We start from the raw sequence: 16,887 nt of genomic DNA, 5'->3' as shown, positions 1-16,887 counted from the left end.
ACAAGCACACAAAAAGCCACACAGCAAAACTATAAACAGTTGTACGCAATCAGGCAACACAAATATTTGAATGTCACGGAAGATTTTATATAATAAAAATGTTTAAGAAGCAAGCTCTTCTGTAGCGTCTAAGTATATGTTAATGATGTCTACAATAATATATTATAATATATATATATATATATATATATATATATATATGTATATAAATATAATATACATACACACATACATATATATCGGCATACGTTTTGGGTATGCGTGTATATGTATATGCGTATATAAGGTAAAAAATTAACAAATTTAATAAATATAAAATGTATCCATCACAAACAGGTATATTTATAATAAATGTTATAATTAAATTTATGACAGAATAGTATTCCGCTTATTTATAAAATAGCTTTTTAGATTATTTAAAAACTCATTTGTTTAGATTTTAAAGTTTTTGTTGTCGGTTTTGCAGGACTAGGTCATGCTCAATATAAAATAGAATAGAACTCTAAAACTCGGAGCTTCAAACAACAATGTTGCCTAACTAATGCTGCACTTACTTCACATTAAGTTTTTGCTTTTTATTTGATAATCAAAATCTTTTATAACACATTAATAAATATATTTTTTCCTAATTAATTTTAAACCTATATAATTTCATTAATAATTACACCTACTTTTAGCTACTACCTAAAGTGAAATCTACCGATACTAAAAAAAAAACCTATTCAAAAATGTTTTTTGTATTATTTTGATCAAGAGGGTTACAGAGACTGTGGTAATCGTTTGCATTAATTATTATATTCTGTGCGGTTTGATGCGTTGAAATATCGAACTGGTAGCAGTTTAAATATTACGGCGTATATCTTTTCTTTGCCGCTGTCGACAAAACGATTGGAATTTTAATAATTAAATAGCACGAGTGTTAATTTATTTTCACTTACATTTAACAACAGATAAACATTTTAGGCATGTCAAATTTAACTACATTTTATTGTACATCTTGATTCGAACGTAATGTATATATATATATTTTTTTTTTTTTAAATTAAACATAACACGTGAAAAGCTGCTCGTTTGAGAGAGAAGTATCAAGCGTCGCTTGAGGGAACATCGTGTTTAAAATGTGATCGGAAATACTACTTATTTACGTTTAAAAATTAAAAATAAAGTCGCCCGACGCGACGCGTTCACTTTATTATGATCCCTTGGGCGTAATATTTGATTTCACATTTTAACAGGATGCATTGAAAAACAGCTCCGAACGAATAACTCAAGTCAACGAATTCAATGAAGAGATGACGTTGAAATTTATACAATAATGATGACAATACAAGATAAAAAGTAGCATGGTGTTAACCTCCTAAAACGAGGTAGTGGTAGATCTTATACATGAAAAAACTAACTCGAACCCGATGACAACATACCGATAGCTCGACGTGGATGGTCCGCGAGGCCATTATATACCCGATGGTATCAGACGTAAATAGATCGTTTTTTTTTTTATTATTTATAAATACAATCTTACATTTTTAGTGAAAACAATGTATTCGCACATATATAATAAAGTACATTTTAAATACACAACTTTAAATTTATAAGTGCACATGTGCACACAAATATATTTATCATTGTCTAAAAAGCAATAACGATGAAGGTAAAAACACATTAAAAATAAAAATAACGAATTATGCACACGAACCATTCAATCTGGAATAATAAAATAATATGGAAGTGCGTCCCTTAGGTTTTTTATTAACAGAAATAAATATTAGATTTATATACTTAACAGCTTTCACTGTAAATTTACATACACGTAAATCAAAATATGCAAGATTTAAAGTTCTAAAAAAATACTTTATTCACCTAATTTATCAAAGGTGGAAAACTAGCTTTGCATTTTATTTTAACACTTACAATAACGAAAAAATACTACAAATAAAATGAGTGACTGTAGTGATTTCGAGTTTTTTTTTAAAATAATTTTTGATCTAGGGCATAATGGCGAATCATGTTTAACGAAAATGAAAATAAAATAAACAAGTAATGAAATTTTAACTCTATTAAGTCTAACGAAATAAACGAGAACCACTTGGCGTGAACACAGAAAAAATTCATTTGGCGAAACAAATCATTCAACACATTCACACGAGCAGGTGTTTACACTTTTTTTTAATAAGTCCGTATTTTATTAATTTCTTTTTAATTTAATAATACGTTTCTTGTTCCAACCATCCTCCAGGATTACGACGAAGATAGAAACGTCGAGTTTCATCATAGATGAAGATGGACAACATGAAAGGCAGAGCAGGCAACCACCAGACAAATCTAAAAAATTATAAAAATCAAAGAAAATTCAGAATAGAAAAATTAAAAAAAAAAAAAAGACAGATTTCAATTTATACGCACTTGAGTGGGAACATCCTCAATCCTTTGTCCATTCCGGGAGTGTAGGATAGGAAGGCAGCAAGGGCAGTCTCAAATATGAGGCCGAAGTTCAAGGCCCAGTTCCTCATTCCTTGATGGAGAAGGGAATTTCGTCGAGTTTTGCAAATGATCAAATCAGCCCATTGGACAACGACAATGGATACGAAGAAAGCAGTGTGGCAAGTGAATTCAAGAGTCTTGCGATCACGGTAAGTCTGAAATATTTTCGTTACAACACATTTAAATAAAAATTACCACCTAATGTACATACATATGTCAAATTAAGAAAATAATTCTCACCCATTCCTGTCCGTATGAATCGGTCAAGTCGTTGATGGCTTTGGAATCCCATTGTTTCCTAATACCGAACAATTTAAATGGAAGGAATCCATTTTCAGCCATAATTACAAAGTATACGAAGAAACCAGCAGCAGCTTGGATCATTCCAATTTGACCATAGGCCATTGAAATAAGTCTGTGAAACGTCAAACAACCGATTAGTGAAATGCATGCGTGTATAAAACTTTTTCTCTAATTATAATTCAATGCACTAAAATGATTTTGAATAGCATTTGAAGAATACTTGCAAGTGATAATAAAATACTAATGTGATAGTACATATGTACTTTTTTTTTTCGTTAACAGATTACTAAATGTATTATAATTAATTCATCCAAGAGCTGATGAAAAAAAGAATGAGTTTAATGTACAATTTATAAGTCATTTTTTTAAATCATTTAATAAATTAAATAATAAGTATTAACATTAAAACTTCCTCGTAAAAAATGACATTTCAAAATTTAACATGTATTGCAAAAAATTATTACAAGGAAGTTTTCATGTCAGATTGAAAAGCTTATCGTCTAAAAATCATGCAGCATTCAAATGTATAATATATTGAACGATCATCCCATATGGACAAATTTCTATGCATTTTCAGTATCAGTTAAAATACGAAAATGCATATAAATTTAATAACATCGGTTAATATAAATAGTATTTCCAAAACCAACAATTAATGTATTGTATTAGAGATCGATTAATAGTTAAATTTTTGTTATTTCGGGTGTTACGTCACATCCATAATGGGTAAACAACGTATCCAACAGTATATGTATATATATGTATGTAATATGTTGACTGATTATATCGTATGACGTGCATACAATAGCAATATTACAATTGACATTATATACCATTAAATACGTTAAGCCGCAGTGTTTAATAATAAGTGCTCGAATAGGTATAATAATATAAACAATATTCACCAAAAAGCAAAATAAAATTCGAATAGCAAATTACGTAAACAATCTACAATAATCACTGAAGTTTACTCACATGGGATTTGTACAAACTTTTTAATAATTGTCGACGATTGACACATGCGCTGTTTTACCAATATTTAAAACCTGAGATATTCTCGGGTCTGACACATGACTGATAGGTATACACATATATATTTTGTAATATAATAATATACATAACGACCACGATACTGACATTTATATATGATAGAAAAATGAGCAGCATAACCCTTCTCATAGTTCAAACAACACAATTAAGCACATATAAAAAGGGTGATGCTTTATGCGCGTACGTACGAACACACAGATATTACATCGTATACTTCTGCTGGGATGGGATTGTTTGGTTTGTGATAAATTGGGGCTATGGGGGGGGGGGGGGGGGAGAGAGTAGATTGAAAAAGATCAACACAATTAAAGAGAAAGAGAGATACAACAGAATGAAAGATCAAAAAGAAGATGAAAAAATCGATTTAAAACTTCGACAAAAGAGATTATACAGGTTTTTCTTCATTTTCATGCACTTGCATAACAACAGATTATTTGCGATAGCCAAAACTTCTATATGTAGAATTGAAATCACCAATCTAATTATTTTGATCTAATGAGTAACCTATTGAAACAAATTTTGTATGAGAAATATTTTCAAATATTCAAGACTACTAAAAAACCTAATAGAAAATGTTTCGTCTGTAATAAGAAATATGCCAATAATTATAATACTACGACTTAAGATCTGTTTATAGTATCCAGCACTGTACCGCACAGAAAAGACTACTTCTATTCATACTATACAGCACCGCCCATTTTCAGCACGTTCATACTTGTTTTGGACGAGTGCAAGGCAAAACCGGCTTATATATATATTACAGAGCGCGACGATACAATATTGTATCAATATTGTCACAATATGACGTTTCTAAAAATATTACCATGCAAATGGCAACACTTTCGTTAGTACGGGTGCACTCGCCACTATGCCGTCACGTCATTTGATATGTTTCGGTGACATGTACTGCTGTATAATATGAATAGATCGTGTCGGCTTGCTGTTGTTTCAGATACGTCATATACACATTATGAATGTGTTCATATAGAATGTACTGAAGAATATTTTTCGTACTGCTGTTGACGTGCAATAGCCGGCTTGAGCTGTACTTGTACAAACGAACCTTTATATAGCAATAAAGTTTTGAATTTATAGGCAAGATCAATACAATGATTGTATTTAAATTGAATTGAACACATCTCACCACGTTAATTTAATAACAAAAATGTATTATTTTGTATATAATATGTCACAAACGGAAAGCTGTTGGGTTGATGGTGCACTTCTAATAGTTTCATTCTAAAACTAAAACCTATAAAGGCTTATGTAGTTTCAAAAACTAATACGTCACATTTTAGCGCAAATATTTCACAATATCTATCAAGTAAAAATAAATCATTGTCGAATTATTATTATTTTTTTTATATATGAAAATAAAACACATAAACAATACCTACTACTAAAATAATGTATTAAATATTCAACGAGAAAGCGAAAAAAAGTGATTATATAATAAATTTCAATAATTTGGAACTGTTAAATTTGAACTACACGATTTAATTAATTTTGTTGAATACAAATATATCAAAAATATATGCATATAATATTATATCAATTTTTTTCGCCTTCACAGAAACAACAATACGCCACAATTTGGTGATAGACGTCAACTAAACAACTAAAAAAAATTTGTTTCACATATACACATATTTTTTACTAATGCACACACAAACATCGTCCAACAATCCTATAAGTGCTTTGATTCACAAGATTTTAAACAACATTGACTCTCTCAACACCAAAAGCATGCTGAAGCATATTTAAACCGTCAGCTATCATGGAAATCACAGACACTATAAACTGCGACATTTCAAGTTAGGCGTATGCATCGATTGAACGGTCATGATATACATATATAATAAAAAAAGTAGGACAATTTGAGTATTAAAATTGTAATATGTAAGCTAGCAGCACTAAAAAGGCTACGTATATAATATTCAGTTCAAGATTTGAATGTGAATTTTTACAATAACACTACATACGTCGTCGGCTCTAATTTAAAATTCAACGATCCGTCATTTCGTAGTCACCAATGCATTAAATACAGGCAGCACATATATCAAGCAATTAAAATCTAAGTATTTTAATACACGAAAATAAGTAAAAGAGAACGAAAAAAATCTATATTGTATATATATATTTATAATTGAAAAAAAATCCCTATTTAATATTGTTTCTATGAAACACACACTAGAAAAAATGCAATATCAGTCATTTGCGTTCTGAATACAATGGTGCTAAGTCACGCGGTGTTACAACCTTCGGTTGACCAGATTGTCCCTGTAGGGGTCCCTTGGTTGCCGCTTCATGATATCTGATTCTGGGGCCTCGTACGCCAACGATATAGCGGGCACCTTTGGTTACAACACACATTCAGCGACACATACACAATTGTCTCTACTCTTCGACTTTTGTTACAGTGACATATATTATAAATATATAATGTGACAAATGTCGTAAAACAAAATAATATATGGCATAATAAATATATATATAATATAATATATGTATTTATGTATATATATAGCCGTGCCAAAATCAAACTAAATGATATACATATGTCAACAAGTATATGCGATAGTTTTAAGATATGGCCATCGTAAGGATAGAGTTAGAAATTCGCTAAATGAAATAATTATCATCTACGAGTCAATTACTCAAATAAAATTTAAAAAAATAAAAAAAAAAAAACTGAAGAAGGATGCATCCTAGAGCTGATTAGTGATTTAAATCAATGCTAAATTTTTCAATAGAAGAGGCATTAATAAAGAATAAACATTCTAGATGTTTTCCATAGTGTTATTTAAACCTTAATTACTCTAACTATGTATAAAAATCTTAGATTCTAAACGAATAAAAATAAAATATCCTAATAATAGCTTTTGTGAAGAGATGACCTTACAGCCAACACTTATAAGGCGCATATTTGATGGAAAGGAGTCATTATTATGTTTGTACGTTTTATCGAATACAACTAAAGTACTGTACACAAATAAATATACATCGTTTTCATTATTAATTAGTAACTATAGTAACATTTTTTATAAATCCTAAGAATATGGCGAAGTGTATATCTAAACTGTGGAGATAATTGGAAACATGTAAAAAAAAAAAAAAAAAAAAGATAATACGAGCGTTAGTAGAGGTATTGAGTATAAAGTAGAGTGTAAAGCAATATATATATATATGAATAATATGTTATAATAAAATATATTCAAATAAAATTTAAGGACAAGTATCCTTTCTCTGAAAAGAAGTGATGATAAATGTGAAGAAAAGGACACACACACACACGTATATACACAAAATAGAAAGACAAAACATTTCAAATTTCCACAGAGTGAAAAAGTGTGCTTGAATAAACAGAAAAAACAAACAAAAAGACGTGTAAGAGCGATGAATAATAAATATACGATAGAGAGAGAGAGTGAAGTGGTTCCATGCTACACACAGAAATGGAATGAGCAGATAAGACAGGTGCAGAAGAAAAGGAGTTTTCGAGTCGGAGAGCTTGGAGGTGAGAACTTACCTTCGAGGTTTGAATATACTTTTTTTTTGTGAGGATTGAAATGCAGAAGTATGAACATAAACACACAATGACTCTAAACGCACAAGTATACGAAAAACACATCAGCAGAAAAATCATCAATTTAAGACACGCATATATTCAAAAAAAAAAAAAATAGACACCACGTAAACGAAATTCCTCCAAAACCTATTCAAACCCATTGCCACCGAAAGCGAAACATCGTGCGAGTGATGGAATAAATAGATTGTATAGAAAACTTTTGAAAATCAGTTCGGGTGCAACGTGTGAATGCATTTTGGTTGAACGGGCAACAAAATCAGCCCTGGCGAATGAAGTCAACCATCGGACGTCTCATCGGCAAGGACCAATCTCGTCACGCACATATACTTATATAAAAATATAAATATACGACGGGAGTGAGGATGTATGTTTGGGAGGGATACCATGGTTTTTACCTCTCGTTTACTAGTTTATCAGTGAAAGGGTTACGGGGCTGTCGCTTCATTATGTCAGACTCAGCTTCTTCGTATGCCAGTGATATAGCAGGCACCTACACAGACACCACTCTAACCGTGAAATATTGCAAACGACCACAACTTTATGGGCAAGGGACAAGGTATTATAGGAAGCAAAAAACACATAATACAAATCAACAAAATAAAAATAATACATAAATGATGATCCATGCACCCAACCAATTCAACGGTATTATCTACTGTAGCGCAACAACTGATGTGCACTTCATGAATGTATGTATATGTTTTCAGAATCAAAAGTAAAAAATTTGAATTTAAAATTGACGATGAACATGAAAGGATATAAATTATAGCTTTTTGCTTTCAAAGCAAACATTAACAGTACATTGATCACCAATAATCTTCATTGATGAATAATTAAGTGCATATTACTGAAAAATATACATTCCATTCTGTATTATATACAATTTAAATTGATCAATGACTTGACTATCTCCTCAACAATGATTTCAATTCAATAATATGATCATTTGATGATAAATAGAATTGAAAAATAAAACACACACGAAAAGCGTATCTTAGCAACAACTACAAAGTTGAAAACACGTTCAGTTGAATTTTGCCGAAGTATAAACAGTTGATGGAGACAAAAACAATTTTTTTCAGGGTTTTCGGGTAATTGACAGGTCCGAATGCGGATTCGCACTAGTTTACATTGTTTTGCAAAGACCTGAAAGAAATTGCTTCGAACGTGAGATGATGATATCTACAGAATGAGTATACACATTCAACACTAACAGTTATTAAGCTCGGTGCGGGCGGACATAAATGTTGTGACATTTAACATATACACGTGTAACTTCATAAGCATCCATCAAGCGAATGCATCATGTGTATGAGAGGCGATCCCAAAAAAAAAACACACACACAATAATACTCTTACATATACACAATAAAACGACATAATAAGAAACAATAAGTAAAAGTAATCGAAATGTCAAAAATTCAAATCCACGTGATCGACATATCTAAAACGAACACAATCGAAATATGAGTTTGTCAAATTAAAAGTAAAATAAAAAAGAAAGAATTGAGATGAGATGTGATTTGTCAAGTATAATTTGTTTATGTTATCTGTCTATAATATTTTATAATTCGGGTGAATATCCATATATAAAATAACGATAAAGCAACTTATCAACGGCACTATGTATGTATTAGTCGGTTAATAGTCATGTTAAGTGTTGACTTGTTAACGTTTACGTTTACTCCATCCACGTAGACCACATATATAATATATATAATCAAGCTGTTAATGTTTTCTGTATGAAATATACACATTATAACATAGCAAGCAGAATTATTAGTAACACCATATATTGATAAAATAGAAACGATATTTACAATATATAGCATCAGCTGAAAATATATCGACGACCATAGATGGAAAACCAGATGTGCGTTTAGATTGAAAGAATAAACCATGATATACGTTTATAAACAGTGAAAGTTGTAGAATAAGGATCACGTGTCCAAGCTATGGTTCGTCGAAATGTTTTTACACAAAACGTTGACACGTTGGTTAATGACAATACCACATATATCCCCAGCATTATACACGAGCGCAGGTTAGCAGGATTAGAGTTATTTTCTGTAAATAATAAATAAAAGAAAAGGACCTCTGATTGACCAATTTATCATTGAACGGGTCTCTCGGTGGACGTTTCATGATGTCGGCCTCAGCTTCTTCGTAAGCCAAAGATATAGCGGGCACCTGTTTTTCGTGTAAAAACTCTTATAGTAAAACTGACAAAATAAAATTACAAAAATAAAATAAATCAAATGAACACTACAGTAATAATACTCGGTGTAATAATATATATATAATGTGTACTGTGTGTGTTTGTTTGTATGTAATCGATAAACAAATATAATTTACGTCATTTGAAAAGTGAATATAAAATATCTTAAATTTTGACTGATTATATTGATTTATTAATTATTTTACATTTTGTGAATTATATTTGATTATAAATATTTTAACTACTTGTAATTAATTCCTTTTGTGCATGTTTCAACGTGATATAGTGAAATAATGGTAGTGTTCATGGATTAAAGCGATTAATTTTTCACTAAATGTCATTTTTTTTTTTGAAAATAATCCTATCGTTTTACGTATCATTGTACAGCAAAGTATATTTTCAAAATGTAAAAATGAAAAAGAATAATGAAACTAGTTACTCTGTTTCGTGTTGTAAATAAATAATAACAGTGATCGAAATTATTACTGTTCACTGCATGCTAGCTCAAATATATATATAAAATGCTATTTGAAATGTTAGCTTTCCCTATAAATAGATTATTTCATAAAAAGAAGTCAAGGAAAGACACTATTTTCTACAATTATTACGTATATATATATATAATATATAAATAGAATACAGAGTAATCTAGCAATAATAAGGTAAGAAATTCGTAATTTGATCGAAAAACTTGTAAAATGTGAAAGATCAGAATCTATCTACTTATATAAGAACGAGATCCAAAGAGTAATCTGGCATAATTTTTTTTTATAATAGCATATACAAAGATTACAAAAGAAAAACTACTGCAATTTTTTAAGTATTTTTTTGCAGATGCAGTGCAATCTTCTGCACCGTAATTATGCACAAACCTCTCGTTGACAAGCTTGTCGGCATAAGGATTACGAGGTCTGCGTTTCATTATATCAGATTCCGATTCTTCATAAGCCAGAGATATAGCAGGTACCTAATATTATATAATTAAATATGACACAAATCACACAGCCATTATAAAATACTCGTTAGATACCTAAGACTCCTTATTGTATTGAAAATAATGCAACTTTATCATTGAAAAGACACTATCTGAATTATCTTTCAAATATTAATCAAATAATAAAAAAAAAACTACAACTATTCCAAATACTTAAACATTACAGATTAAGTATTTTGATACTACTTATTTGGTAGTCCAACGCTCGCTCCTGAAATTTACTTATTTAAATAAAATGAATATCCAACCTATCGTTAAGTTCTAACATATGTGTAAATTCTGTTTTAAATTATCACATAAAAATAATTTCATATGTATGTTAAATTTAATAAAATTAAAAAAGCTCACCATGTCTGTTCCAAGATCGATACACAGAATAGTAACAGTTCCGAGAGGCAGAGGAATATCACAGAGGATGAAGGCCAAGAATGGTGAAATCTCAGGAATATTTGACGTCAGTGTGTAAGCGATGGATTTCTTCAAATTGTCGAAGATCAAACGACCCTCTTCAACGCCAGTAACGATGGAAGCAAAGTTATCATCCAACAATATCATGTCAGCAGCCTGAAAGTTTGAATTATTTCAAAAATGGGTTATAAAAAAAATTAAAGTCAATACACAAAGTATCGACAAAAACGTCAATTTTCAAGCAAACGTTACTTTATAACTGCGAATAAACATCTAATGGCGAATTTTAAATGCATTTGCACAGTGCATATCTTTCAATTTTCGACTAGGTGTAAAAATATTTGAAGGTTGTGACATTAGTCGATATACAGAATGTGGAACTTATAAATTATACACTCGGCAATATGCAAGTCAATACAAAGATGACACATTGAAAGACATATTAACCTGCTTCGAGACATCAGATCCGGCTATACCCATAGCAACACCAATATCGGCCTTCTTGAGAGCGGGAGAATCGTTGACACCATCTCCAGTCACAGCCACAATAGCACCCATTCGTTGACAACCCTCCACGATGATGAGCTTCTGTTGTGGTGAAGTACGAGCGAATACAATCTCAGTGTGATACCTAACAGACACAATATAACATTTTTAAACACATGAAAACCACAAAAGCTTGATTTAACTATGTATGTATGTATGTATGTATGTAATATACCTGAGGATTTCATCGAGCTGGTCGGAGTTGAGTTCTCGCAATTCAGTACCGTGTACGACGGCAGCCTTAGCTTCACGTGGGTTGACTTCGGAAACTGGAATATTGAGTCGTGCGGCGATATCTTCAATTGTTTCGTTACCTTCAGAGATGATGCCGACTGATTTGGCGATAGCCTTTGCTGTGATCGGGTGATCGCCGGTGACCATGATGACTTTGATACCGGCAGATCGGCACTTGGCTACAGCGTCAGGTACGGCGGCTCTGGGAGGATCAATCATAGACATGAGGCCAACGAATCGGAGGTTCTCAATGGGGAAGTTGGCGTCGTCTGAGTTGAACTTGAATCCGAGAGGGAATTTGTCTGATGGCATGATGAGGTCGCAGAATCCGAGCACACGCTCACCGAGACCACCGAGTTCCAAGTAGGCATTATTGAAAGCTTCCTTCATTTCTTCATCCAAAACCTACAATCGATTGTTCATATTAGTGATATGATAATAAAAACAATTATATATGTATGTGGTAATAAACGATAAATACCTTTTCCTTTCCTCCAATGAAAATAGTTGCGCATTTTTCCAAGATTCTTTCAGGGGCACCCTTCATGACCATAATGTGTCTAGGATCGCTAGAATCGTCTGGCTCGTGAATAGAAACTTGATACTTATTGGTGGAGTTGAATGGAATTTCGCAAACTTTCTTGTTCTTCTTCCTAATGGCCAAAACATCACCGAGGGCCAATTCCATACATTTCAATAGAGCAGCTTCAGAAGCATCACCGTTAACTTCCTTCTTGAGAATGGAAATGCCATCTTGACCTCCTTTGAACTCAGCACGGTTGCACAGTGTGGCGATGCGAGCTAAAGCTTTGAATCCAGGGCTGGTTCGGTCTAAAATAATAAATTAGCATGAACAAAACTGCTACAATTTAATTAATGTAACATAATATGACATATCCTTACCGTATTGAACACCAGATTGATCTTCAGTAGTATCGGCTTCAATGATTTGATTATCAAACCACATATGGGCGACAGTCATTCTGTTTTGAGTTAGGGTACCAGTCTTGTCTGAGCAAATGGTGCTGGTTGAGCCAAGAGTTTCCACAGCCTCTAAATTCTTTACCAAGCAATTTTTGGAAGCCATACGTTTGGCTGTCAATGTAAGACATACGGTTACAGTGGCGAGCAAACCTTCAGGCACATTAGCGACAATGATACCTGTAATAATAAGTGTGTATGTAGAGTACATATTGATTAAAGAGAAACAAGGTGAACATTTATTGGAATTATAATACGAACCAATCAAGAAAATGACAGCATCCAACCAATGGTATCCGAGAATGAAAGCAATTACGAAGAAGGTAACACCAAGGAATACAGCCACACCGGTGATGAGATGAATGAAATGATGAATTTCCTTAGCAATTGGGGTTTCGCCAGTGTCCAAGCCTGATGCCAATCCAGCGATTCTGCCCATGACCTTTAATTGTAAAAAAACAATTAAATAAGATTGCAAGTGAGAGTACATACATATATGATTTTTAAGTATGAATGAAATCTTACAGTGTGATCTCCACATGAAATGACAACACCTTTAGCAGTGCCTTCTACAGCATTGGTAGAGAAGAAAGCAAGATTCTTTGTTTCTAGGGGATTTTCATTGGTGAAGTCGGGTCCTCGGGATTGTGGTTCGGATTCGCCAGTTAAACTTGAGTTATCTACCTTGAAACCTCGCGTTTCAATAATACGAATATCGGCTGGGATTCGGTCACCAAACTTAACCTATAATTAAAAAGTCACACAGTTAATAATTAAGTTAACACATTCGAATGCAGATTTATTTATTTAGATAAATTTAAAACCTCAACAACGTCGCCCAACACCAAGTCTTCAGCGCGAACTGTTAATTTTTCAGCTTCACGCAATACGGTGGCAAATTGAGGTACCATGTTTTTGAAAGATTCCATAATTTTTGAACTTTTACTTTCTTGATAATATGAGAAGATACCGGTGACTATTACGACAGCTGCTAATACAATACCAAGGTATAAATTGTCATCGGCCGGCTCTTCAACTGTACTTGCCTGTGAAATGATTAACGTTCGTTGAATTGAAATTAATCAAATTTATGTATAACGACGCGTAAACAATAGGTCATTAGACGAATAATCACCTGTATTCCGTAAGCGATGAAGCACAATATAGCTCCGATCCACAGTAAAAGAGCGAAACCGCCAAACAAGTTTTTGCAGAATTTCACCCATTCGGGGGTTTGTTTCGGTGGGGTAAGTGCGTTTGGACCATCGCGTTCAAGATTCTCTTTTGCTTTAGCATGACTTAAGCCCTATTAAATTCAAAACAAATATGAATAAACTTATTGAAAATAAATCCCATATAATGTTAAGAATGTATGTACTAACGTTTTCGGGATGTGTTTGGAATCTTTGATATAATTCTTCAGGTGAGATCTTATGGAAATCGATATCTAATTCTTGTTTAAGATCATCAAGATCATCTCCTTTGCGTTGCTTCTTTGTTTGTCCTTTTCGTCTCGACTGAATAAAATAATAAGAAAATCATTAAATATCGATATCGGAAAATAAATTTGAAAATATTTTATTTAATTCATTTGTTTGAAGTAACATTATACATATATTATTTCGCTGTAATATTCAAATTGTTTGTATTCCGCATCGGAAAAAAATGTAATGGATGTGTCGGAAATTAATGGTAAATCAAGTTAAAAATTAATTGAAAAAACACATAACAAGGTTGAAATGGTTGAAACATTTAATGAAAACATAAAATCAACAAATGGAAAAACATAAAAGAAACCTTATACTGCCCATCGGCGGTTTTGTTGTCATCTTTAAGCGGAGCTATAGTGGCCACGCGATATGAGTCTGAGCGGCCATGCTGAAAACACAATGCAAAAAAACTACTACTAGCTGAAGCATGCTTTTATCTAAGGCAGACGTTTCACTCACAGAAACGCTTATTAGTATTGCAGCCAAGTATCAAAATGCTCGGAAAGATCAAAACTAGTTAAAAAAATCACGACAAAAGAATAATTAAAAACTCTTTTTCGTATACTTGATACATAACTGCAATAGCCAATGCGTAAAAAATGTATGCAACAAGGTAAAACTTAAACAAATGTTAACATTCCAAAAAAAGATTTAAAAAAAGTTTCATTTTGGAATGTTTTAGTATGTGGATAACAGGATGAAATCAAAAATGCAATTATATAACTCAACTTCCTTCTGGTAAATTCGAAACAATTTTAAACTGCAATATTTATTCATTAATAAATTCAATCATATTCGAATTCAATAGAAAAAAGGTTAAATTATATAAAAAATAAACACTTATGCTAAAGCATTTAGCACATAAAATCAACATAACTGTTTGATGACAATAAAATAATATCGTGTCTGTATGAATGATAATGTGTAAATAACAGGATAAAAAATCATCGACTTACGTAAAATGTTCGCAGAATAATTAACTTTCTAGTGTATGACTTGTTATTAAGATAACAATGTTTACTCAGACGACTTAAAGTACTAATTGGATTTATCACTTCTGTAAACAGTATAAAACAAACGTCTCTAATACCACTTCGGCACAAGATTCACAATGTATCGGGTACTCAAATTATTCGCATTCTTCATAAGTGTATTCCGTATTAACTAGCACTAATATGAGCAGCTACAAAACCTGTTTTTCAAATAGAAAAAAATCACTAAGGTCCATTAAGATTCTAAAACCTGCCATGGCATGGGATGAGCCTGGCTGGCAGGCACATCACCAATTATCTTGTATGAATGGCTTCGACATTGACACACAACACAACGGACCATATACATGTAATAATACATACACCGACCCTATCAGAACTGACCTGACATAAGCCGACCCCATTTCCAATTGTTTCACGCTCCAGCGGTTTGTTAACTTTGACCAAACACTGCAGAGGAACAGCGACGACCCTCGTCATGAAAGATTAGCCATTTCGAAGGGGTTCCAGAGGAAAGTTTAATAATGTACATATGATATAAAGTGTGTACATTCTTTTTGATCGATAGTCGATCTGCTGAACCGGTCCTATCTCGTATGGATGAGGCGTGAAGCGCAAAGCATTGACCAGAGTAGGTCAAGGTGTCGCCCCACGAACTATGTAGTATGTGGCCCAGGAATATCAATATGAGCTGTGATTAGTTTGGGGAGCCACTATATCGGATTAACTATCTCGTTAGTACAATAGTTGGAGGGTAATAATGGCTGACCTTCTGTTGCTGAACTATCATACGAGCTGTGTACAAATATATGACTTCAAATGAGGAATTTGATTAGTTTTTATGATACAACGAAATAAACATTTAGTTTGTTTGCAAAAAGAAGTAAACTAAACATGAGCGATTAAAAATGTATTATGTTTAAAAATAAACAAGGAGGTGCTTAATTTTTACTGAACGTTTCTCAAAAGCCACACCAATGTTTACGAATAGTTTGCTCAAAGCAAGGGTATGTTGTTTTTGTTCGTATAAGTAAAAAATTGTTGTTTGTATAAGTAAAACATTATATTTTCTATAGTGGTTTATATCAAGCAATGTTTGCCGGTTAATCGGACCAGCAATTGGAACAGTCTGCGTATCTCTTTAGGTAAAGTATTGCATAAATGGAGCAGCTGCTTAATTAGGTCAAAGTGTTCCAGTTGATGTGATCCATTAAACTTGGATTTCATACACTGTAAATTGAACTTATTCATTGAGAAACTGCCTATTTAAAGGAGTCTTTGATTGAAAGAGACACATGACTTCAAAGGACACGAGCTCGTTCCATTAACCCTTTGAATGCTGACCACGCCTTTAATGTCTAAACACACCTTTACAAATCTTCGGCGATAGTTATCTAGGGTTTGTTTTGATTAGCTACAATTTTTATACCTACTTTCTATTGGATTTCTAAATAATTCTAGTTGGAAATGTTGGCGAAATTTTCAGAGTGGCGGACTTTCAACAGAAAAGACGTCAACACTCAAAAGGGTTAAGCGAAACATGGTATAAGAAAATTGGTATCTAGTTTTACAGCAAGCACAGAAGGTTCAGAATCAAATCC

The 16,887-nt window shown here is 32.4% G+C and overlaps 1 protein-coding gene across 9 annotated transcripts in view; it reads right to left on the bottom strand.

The window, feature by feature from the left end:
* Window positions 1-747: 747 nt before the first annotated feature.
* The window catches only part of LOC143921277 (sodium/potassium-transporting ATPase subunit alpha), a 62,746-nt gene continuing 46,606 nt past the window's right edge, over window positions 748-16,887 (bottom strand). For 2 of the 9 annotated variants that reach the window (XM_077444509.1, XM_077444513.1), the window contains exons 2-15: window positions 14,187-14,321; window positions 13,940-14,110; window positions 13,629-13,850; window positions 13,330-13,548; window positions 13,066-13,246; window positions 12,727-12,984; window positions 12,305-12,654; window positions 11,765-12,228; window positions 11,491-11,674; window positions 10,984-11,199; window positions 10,514-10,608; window positions 2,722-2,896; window positions 2,404-2,636; window positions 748-2,322 (exon numbers count right to left, since the gene is read on the bottom strand). In XM_077444509.1, the coding sequence (XP_077300635.1) occupies window positions 2,202-2,322; window positions 2,404-2,636; window positions 2,722-2,896; window positions 10,514-10,608; window positions 10,984-11,199; window positions 11,491-11,674; window positions 11,765-12,228; window positions 12,305-12,654; window positions 12,727-12,984; window positions 13,066-13,246; window positions 13,330-13,548; window positions 13,629-13,850; window positions 13,940-14,110; window positions 14,187-14,321 (3,024 nt within the window). In that variant the 3' untranslated portion in view covers window positions 748-2,201. Of the gene's footprint in view, window positions 2,323-2,403; window positions 2,637-2,721; window positions 2,897-6,093; window positions 6,189-7,818; window positions 7,914-9,518; window positions 9,614-10,513; window positions 10,609-10,983; window positions 11,200-11,490; window positions 11,675-11,764; window positions 12,229-12,304; window positions 12,655-12,726; window positions 12,985-13,065; window positions 13,247-13,329; window positions 13,549-13,628; window positions 13,851-13,939; window positions 14,111-14,186; window positions 14,322-14,601; window positions 14,683-16,887 lie in introns of all 9 variants that reach the window. The other 7 variants (XM_077444507.1, XM_077444510.1, XM_077444508.1 and 4 more) reach the window with 5 other exon arrangements.

Source organism: Arctopsyche grandis, chromosome 13, assembly GCF_051622035.1.
Source record: "Arctopsyche grandis isolate Sample6627 chromosome 13, ASM5162203v2, whole genome shotgun sequence".
Taxonomy (NCBI): Eukaryota; Metazoa; Arthropoda; class Insecta; order Trichoptera; family Hydropsychidae; genus Arctopsyche; species Arctopsyche grandis.
The sequence above is the reverse complement of the archived record's forward strand: the minus strand, read 5'-3'. Positions and strand labels throughout refer to the sequence as shown.